Source organism: Citrus clementina, unplaced genomic scaffold (genome assembly GCF_000493195.1).
Source record: "Citrus clementina cultivar Clemenules unplaced genomic scaffold, Citrus_clementina_v1.0 scaffold_1, whole genome shotgun sequence".
Lineage (NCBI taxonomy): Eukaryota > Viridiplantae > Streptophyta > Magnoliopsida > Sapindales > Rutaceae > Citrus > Citrus x clementina.
Genome location: NW_006263303.1, coordinates 23,386,079 through 23,394,719, shown reverse-complemented (window position 1 = coordinate 23,394,719; position 8,641 = coordinate 23,386,079). Strand labels below are relative to the sequence as shown.

The 8,641-nt window shown below is 32.3% G+C and overlaps 2 protein-coding genes across 3 annotated transcripts; both read left to right on the top strand.

The window, feature by feature from the left end:
* Positions 1-1,109: 1,109 nt before the first annotated feature.
* LOC18055129 (meiotic recombination protein SPO11-1) lies at positions 1,110-4,897 on the top strand. Of its 2 annotated transcripts, none has more exons than XM_024178227.1 (16): positions 1,110-1,189; positions 1,313-1,412; positions 1,891-1,964; positions 2,080-2,181; positions 2,535-2,605; positions 2,889-2,905; positions 3,056-3,125; positions 3,201-3,237; positions 3,514-3,561; positions 3,673-3,731; positions 3,803-3,834; positions 3,969-4,074; positions 4,239-4,359; positions 4,455-4,518; positions 4,594-4,703; positions 4,781-4,897. In XM_024178227.1, the coding sequence occupies exons 1-16, from the start codon at positions 1,129-1,131 to the stop codon at positions 4,801-4,803; spliced, it is 1,095 nt and encodes a 364-aa protein (XP_024033995.1). In that variant the 5' UTR covers positions 1,110-1,128; the 3' UTR covers positions 4,804-4,897. The 2 variants fall into 2 exon arrangements, with proteins under 2 accessions (XP_024033995.1, XP_024033994.1); XM_024178226.1 differs by having other exon boundaries at positions 2,535-2,608.
* A 686-nt stretch (positions 4,898-5,583) lies between these two features.
* On the top strand, positions 5,584-6,422 carry LOC112095894 (H/ACA ribonucleoprotein complex non-core subunit NAF1). The gene is made up of 2 exons (XM_024178560.1): positions 5,584-5,655; positions 5,867-6,422. The coding sequence occupies exons 1-2, from the start codon at positions 5,631-5,633 to the stop codon at positions 6,298-6,300; spliced, it is 459 nt and encodes a 152-aa protein (XP_024034328.1). The 5' UTR covers positions 5,584-5,630; the 3' UTR covers positions 6,301-6,422.
* The last annotated feature ends 2,219 nt before the right edge of the window (positions 6,423-8,641 follow it).

Below are 8,641 nucleotides of genomic sequence, written 5' to 3'. Positions count from 1 at the left end.
TGTGATTTTGATTTTCTTTTTACTTTCAGGATTTTTATCTTTAACTGCCATTTATTTTGTTTTTCTTATTCCAAATAGTGGAATTTTAGTATATAATAACAATCTAGATTTGTCTATTTTGATAAATTTGCATTAGTTAGGATTAGTATAAAAGGGCCTTCAATCCTATTTATCTCTTAAATCCTATTTATCATTAAGAATTAATTAAAAAATATTCCTAATTTAAAAAAATTGCTTCTATACCTTTTATCAATCTTTATATTTTCGTTCTATCATATAAGCTATTTACTTTTTATTGTTAAATATAAAATGACTGATTCTTTAAGTGTAATTCATAGCTTAGTGCTGATGGAGACTAAGGTGGCATTTGTTTTTTTTATCTGAAAATTGAATAAACTTGAATTAGTCTTAAATTTGAATAGAGCTAAATGTCTGAATTTAAATGATTTTTTTTATTTGAATCGCTAAAAATAAATAGTAAGTTGTTTGTTTTTTAACTTAAAAATTTTGAAAACTAGTATTTTTACATTTGTATCCTTACAAATTATAAATGTTAAACAAATAATAAACATCTTAAATAATCTAGATAAGATAATATGTTATTATAACATAAATCATGTTCAATTGAATACAACCCTTTAATATTCTAAATTATGATATGTTAAATCAATTTTATTGTAGTTCATGATGTTTTATATGAAAAATATCCATAATTTTAATGGTCTACAATTATATATTATCACAAGTTATATAGAGATGGGTAATAATGTAAATTATTAAATTTTATTTACGTAAGGACAAAAATTAATTAATTAGATAAAGATATTTTAGATAAGATTTTTTAATGATATCATTCAGACTTTTTGTATTAAGCAAAAATTTTAAAAAATAACTTTAATAAGTTAATGACTTAATGGTTGAAAATTTTTATTATATTGTGAAATGAAAAAGAAATAAAAATAATTACAGATTGGGCTGGGCCAGCTATTTTATAATTTTGATTGACCATTTGGACGACATATCAGCCCGGCCCAATGATTCTGGTCAGTGGTATAAATCGATCCCGGTTGAAAATGATTGACCATATTTGCTTCTCTGTAGATGTTGAAGTGGAAGCAAAGCAAGAAAATGGAGGGAAATCGTCGGCGTTCACACTTAGAACGCCACGATTTGCTTCGAAAAATAAAAGGTAATTTTAGTGGCAACAATAATAACAAAATGATAATGAATAAACAAATGCACTCACATTTCAATCAAATAGCTTTCGTTTCTGAAATTTTATATACTGTTTTGTGTTTAATTTCGCGTGCAGAGTTCTGTAAATCAATTTTGAAAGACATAACAGAGAGACGATCACTTTTGATTTCAATCAATCAATTCAGAAACTACTGCAAGAATCTAGACGCTCACTGGTTTGATCATTGCTTCTTCTGCTCGTTTAATAACCTCAATTTCATGATTTTTTAAGTTTTATGTTAAATTAAAGTTAAAATTGGGGTGAATTGAAATAGTTGTTAATTAATTTAGTTGTGTTTGGAAGTGGCCAAGTGCTCAGTAGAAAGCACTTTAATGTTATCAATTTTGATTATCTTTCAATAAATTTAATTAATTAATTAATTAACATTTTGTTCTGATATTTTTTAGAAAAAAGTTACCTATGAGTGCTTTTTTACCCAAAAAATAAATAAATAAAATAAAAAACAAAGATAAAAATCTTGCAAAATACAATTGAAGTGCTTTTTATCTGAAAGTGCTTTCGTAGGAAGCATTTCCAATTTTCTTTCTACAACAAAGACAAAGTAAAATATATGTGTGTATCACTTCCAGACTTGCATAGTTGTTTCTGTGTGAGTTTATGTGTTTTTCATGCCCTACTATTGGTTTATGCAGCTCCTGCAGCTATGATTTTCCACAGGGGCAGGAAATTCTCACACTTGAGAAGCAATGCCATGCACGTAGAATTGGTGAGTGAAGTGTCATTAGATTAATTGAGTGAAGGGCTTGTTTGATGAAGTAATTTACATGCTTTTTGCAGACTGATTATTGTGGGGTTCAAATTTTGTTGGTCCTTGTTTTCAGATATTTTGCTGAGTGTGCTACTGATTGTGCAAAAACTTCTGCAAGAAAATATACATATGTCAAAGAGAGATATATATTACATGCATCCATCTCTATATTCAGGTGAATCTGGATGAATTGCAGCTTTAACATCCCTTGTGTTTTTACTGTAAGTTGTAATCACATGGTATTCATATTCTCAGTTATTCTGTATCGTGGCTTAAGGACATTGTAAAAATACCATTTACAGTTGCTTAGCACCATAAATCCATAATTATCTTCTTACCTGCTAACTTTACTGGCACATTTTGGTGTGGTTTTATCTAATATTCTGAGTTCTAATGAGTTAGTGCTAATTGACATCGGTGAAGCTTTGGCTTTTAGGTGGATATCAATTGTCTGCTTCAAGATGTCATGGCTTTTGGGACAATATTGGTTCTCCTACCTTACTTTTTTCCTTTTATTTTGGAATGCAGAACAGTCAATTGTGGACCAAGCAATTAATGACATATGCATCCTTCTGCAGTGCAGTCGCCACAACATAAATGTGGTTGGTACTTCACTTGAACTTTTGATTTTGCCTCGTTATGTGAATTAATCTATGAGTGATGTGGCTAGCATACAATACAACACTGAAGCATGATATGTTGTTAGATGATGATGATTAGTATTTCAAGTAGAATACCACATTTAATCCATTTCAATTAATCATCAGTTTTTATTCGATGTTTGGATATTGGTTTCTACCCATGTAAAATAAAAGTTACAGGTTATTTGCAAAGAGAATTTCTGCTGTGTATTATAATTTACTTCATGTCTTCTTCGTGCAGGTATCTGCTGGGAAAGGGTGAGTTCTTCTTACCTGAAAAACCTGGAAAATTTGTTGTTCTATCATGTTTCGTATGTGCTCAATTGCTTATTTCTTAGATTCTCATTCAAGTTATAGTGGGCGAAAATTGGATGTGAATATTTACCATTCCATTTTACTGTGCTGTAGAATGGTGATGGGCTGGTTAAGATTCCTGGAATCTGGAGCTAAATTTGATTGTATAAACAGTCCCAATGATGTGAGTGGAAGAATGATATATACATTTGCTTGCATCAGTGACTAGTTTATAATCGTTTATCTGATTCATTTGCAGGCCCATCCAATTCCTACATTCGTTGAGAAAGTCAAAGGCATCCTAACTATCGACTGTCATTGCATTTATGAACATTGGTTTTTGGTGTTACGGTTTAATAAGAAAAAAAAAAACTAAAAAGGAAATTACAGAGGCTTGAACTATATTTATACATATATTTATAAATAATTATAATAATATTATCAATACTAACTTTTAGTAAACTGCTTTAATTGAAAAAGTTGTTTGATAAGCACCCTTGCGATTGTTGCTTATAATCTACATTATTAAAGCTGTAAGAGATAAGTGGTCCTTGACTCTTGCTTCTGTGTAGATATTGTTAGTACCGCCAATTACATACTAGTTGTAGAGAAAGAATCAGGTAATGGCTCTTATTCTCAATGTTCATAAGTTTCTCATAATTTTGGAAGAGGAATTTATTTCCAGGATTGCTATTCTCATGAAACCATTATTATGTATATCCTGGATGCAGTGTTCCATCGTTTAGCAAATGATCAATACTGCACCAGAAACCGCTGCATTGTCATCACAGTAAGTAAATATATTGTTCATCTTCTCTTCTTAAAGTCATTCTTAAGTATCTCTTCTTTGTTTTCTTCTAGGGGAGAGGGTATCCAGATATCTCCACAAGAAGGTAGGAAACTCCCCTTGCATATTTGAAAGAAAATAGGGATAATGTTTGTGTTGAAATTTGGGCAACTCTCATGCTTTGGTTTCTCTATCATCTGCTTGTATTTGTATAAATATGAACATATCCTCTGCTTTAAGGTTTTTGCGACTCCTCATTGAGAAGTTACGTCTGCCCACCTTTTGCCTGGTAGATTGTGATCCATACGGCTTTGACATCCTTACCACATACCGGTTTGGTTCAATGGTAGGATTTTTGTTTTAAAAATATGCAACTTCTTTGCTTGCTAGCTTCATACTATGTAGTTATTTAAGGTTACTACAATAGACTAGCAAAAGATGCACCAAGGCTTTTCGTTATTCACTACCCTTACTTAAATTGTTTCCTCTCTTATTATACTTTGTTTGAAGCAAATGGCCTATGATGCAAAGTTTTTGCGCATCCCGGAGATGCATTGGCTTGGTGCTTTTCCCTCAGATTTCGAGAAATATGGTCTTCCTAAGAATTGTCGCCTTAAATTGACAGCTGAAGGTGAGGCAGATGTGAACTAAGGTCTTTTTGAGATGGGTTTCTCTCAACTGTTGCCTTTACCCAAGTTTGTGTAATTGTACCTGGACTCTTGTTAGATACGAGAAAAACTGAAGCCATGTTACATAGGTGCTACTTGCAAAGAGAAGTTCCACACTGGAGGTAGAATTCCTTCACAAAGCATCATATAAAGCTGTTATTTTCATAGTACTAACCCGCCGCGCTTTCCCATGATAGGTCCGAATTAGAGTTGATGTTGCAATCAGGAGTGAAATTCGAGATTGAAGCATTCTGCGCCCGCTCGTTTTCCTTCTTGTCAGAGAAGTACATACCATCCAAGATTCAAGGTGGAGTCCATTTCCAAAGCATTTAATAGCTTGAGGCTACGCTTGATTATACTAACAAATGATTACAATTTTCGCAGAATTTGAGAGGCTAGCAGTTTGAAATATTGCTTCGGAGTTTTAGGACATCGTCTTATTGTTCCACGTGATTAGGTGGCGGCAGTACAGTCTTTGGAATTGAAATGCATCTTGTATTTTCCAAGGCTGTTGATGTAACCATTCAATGAAGCAACTGATCTCAACTTTTTGTTCAATTTTGAAGTTACATGTTTAAGATATTTTCTTTATTACCTAAAAAATATCATTTTTATTAAAATTATTATTTAAAAATTATACTACTATATACTATCATCTATTAATTTTTTTAAATACATCAAATGAATTCAAGATTCAAAATATAACAAGTCGACTGCAGAAACCAAACAATTTCGTTGACCACTGATCAAAGAAATTAATCTCCATTTAACAAAAGGGAAATGAAAAAGGGTAGAGAGATTTAGGAATGAATGTGAGAGTGACAGCTCACAGAGGAGTGAAAATTTTGAGGAATCAAGATTACTATTATTTATTTATGGAAAACATAATTTCTAGAACAGATTTGTGCCCATTTTTTAATGCTTAATTTAGTATTTTAATCTCGTTGCTCTATTTGGCTTTGCAACACCCTTCTGTCTTTTCTCTTAAGTCAAACATTAAGACCACCATTAACAGTGTGACATTCTCATGGTCATAGCGTCATAGTTTATTATTTTTCCCTTAGAGAATCAGAAATTGTTCCAATGGAGCCCATGGCAGAAATGGTATCATCTATAACTTGATGTTTTGCTATCATTATACTTTGAATTTTGATTCTCATTTTCGCTGGTTAAATATATGCAGACTTGTAATCTGAAAGTAAACATCCATTGTGATATATGTAAAAGGAAGGTTATGCAAGTGTTGCAGAATCTCCATGGTAACACGCCATTTCTTATTTTCCATTATTTCAGTTTAATAAATATTAATCCATTCATCAAAGGCTAATAATTAATCCATTCATCAAAGGCTAATTAATCTATGAAATACTAATGCCCTAAGCTTGTATTAATACATATAGTTCAATTTGTGTTGCATGATGCTTCTTCTTTTTTTAAAAAAAAAAAACTTTTAAAATTTTTTTGTTGCAGGAGTATATTCAGTTGTGATAGATGCAGAAAAAGGAACAGTGAATGTTTCAGGTAAAGTGAATCCAAATACAATTTTGAGGATTCTTGATAAAAATGGGAGACATGCAGAGTTCTCATGTCTTGAATTTCATGGTCAAGTTGAGAAAAATAATTATGTGGAAAATGATCACTGTTATTATTATGGAGATCATGGATATATTCCACCTAGGGTGCCTGTGCCTTACTCATCATATCCAATGCTGGGGCCTGAATTTTCATATTATGAAAGGTACCCACCATTCTTACCGCCGCCGCCGCCACCATTACCGCCCCTGCCACCTCGACCTCCGCCACCACGACCACCACCACCAGCAGTTAGTGAAACTTCATCAGCAGCCCCACAAGCGAAGGCCGCAACCCCAAGTCAGAAGTCTAAATGCTGTACCATAATGTGAAAATGTTTAATTAGATAAATTTTGGCAGGTTTTGTCCTCATTGGTGGTTTACTAGCGGATCATTGTGGCATTTTAATTAATAGATTTTTTTTGTATGTTCCAAGTTCCTTTCTTCCTTGTTTCAAATGTAATGGTATTGGCACACAGCACATCATCTGAATCATGTGATTACAGTGTCCAAAGCATTGAGGTAGTGTTTACTTTATGGAGTGGGAGTGTGGAGTGTGGATTCCTCCCACTCCAGTGTTTACTTACCTTAAAAAATGGGGGAGTGGGAGTGGGAATCCGTGGGTCCCACCCAAATTTGGAGTGGGGAGTGGGATTCCCACTCCCATTGGGGGAGGTGGGAGTGGGAATCCACTCCCCCCTCTTCCCATTTTATCATTATAAAATTAAAATAAATAAATAAATAATATTTCATAAAATAAATAATATCATATTTATTAAAAATAATAATTATATCATATTTATTTTATTAAATTTAATAAAATAAAAATAAATAAATATTATATTTAAATTAATAATATTAAACATTAATTTTAATAAATATTAATTATTTATTTAATTAATAATAATAAATATTTTATTCTAAAAATATTAATTTTGTACTATATTATCAATAATAATATTTCATTTGTGTTGCTATTATTAATAATTTTTATTCACATAATTTAAATTAAAATTAATAAAAAATTATGATATACATAATTAAGAATATTAGTAATTATTATTAATTTATAAATATAATAAAATATTTATTTTATTTTCCAAATATATTTTTTATTAATTTTTTAATTACAAATTATAATTCTGTACATAATGATAAAATTGTAATTTAAAACAATTTACTCCCAATCCAAGACAAAGTAAACAAATAATTGGGATTCTAATTGACAATCCATACTTTCATTTAGTCTAAGTAAACACCCTACTCCCACTCCCACTCCACACTCCTAATCCAAGGATTCCCACTCCTCAGGATTCCCGCTCCAATCCAAAAAGTAAACGCAGCATGAGTCCTTTGTTGAGCTTCCACCAACGAACGATTGATTATGCTATCCAAGAGGCAAGAGGTTCAATATAAAGCCGATAAAATTTTCCAGAAATCGGCTTGTTTTATTTGGTGCGGCGAGGTTCATTTCATGATTAGGCCGATTTGGATATGGTCAATGAATCATCTACATATGCCTAATGAAAACAAAGAAATGCAAAAGGTTTTGTCTCTTACAAACCAAGTACAAGGGACCCATATAACTTTATCAAGATCAAGAAGCTTAATATTGCAGCTCAGGAATCTGTAAAATTGGATTTATCTGTGTGCAGTCATAATCACCAGCCGGTTGCTTGCCCCACAACACAGTATCGAGATCATTTGGCAATCATAGGAACACGTATACTTCTTTTTTCCTCTTTTCTTTTTCTTTGGCCTTTTTCATCTTCTATGAAAATGAACGAAACAGATTGTTGCTGTTTTTTGGATTCTTATTGACCGAAAAATCTACAAGCAAATACGATAAATTTTAGGGGACCGGACTGATGAGGCCACAGTTCCTTGATATATGCATTAACGCTTGTATGCAGAATGAATTTTTCTATCTTGCTTCGAAGCAGATGCAAAATCACATCATGAGTTTGGCATCATGCTATGCTGCCCTCAATTTCTTGTACTTTGATCAGTTCAAATTTCATTAATTCATGCTTTGAGAAGAAAACTAGACTTAATTGATTTGTCGATGTCAATAATTGAACAGAAAGTCTTGAATTGATGTAGCCCGATTGCATTTTGTGGTACACGTTCTGGGAAGTAATGCGACGATATCTCGTCACCATATTCACTTGTGGATCATATCCTGTGAAAATTGCATGACCTTGGAACAGTTAAAACAGCTCTTCAATGACGGGTGTTGGGAGGTTCTATTCAGAATTATTGGGACTCGTATCTCCAAATCAATGCATGATATGCATCACTCTGGTCAGGATACATAAAAGTTATTGCCCTTTTTTGTTTCTTTTACAGATTTTTTGGTAAATTATTGGCACTCGAAATGATATGTTTAGGTTTCCCTCTTGGGCCAATCTATTCCTTTCTCACATACCCCACACCTCATAATTGATTGAACTTGTATTGTTACACTGCATTATTTCAGGAATTGGACAAACCTTAAGTCTTTGATTACACTGCATTATTTCGGGAATTGGACAAACCTTAAGTCTTTGATTGCACTCTTATGTGTATCCCTCATTATTCACTTTGCATTCAATCAAAATAGTTTCAGTTCCCTGATCACTCATCAATTCAGATGACTGATTTGACAGCCGCCCCACATTCATCTGATACGTG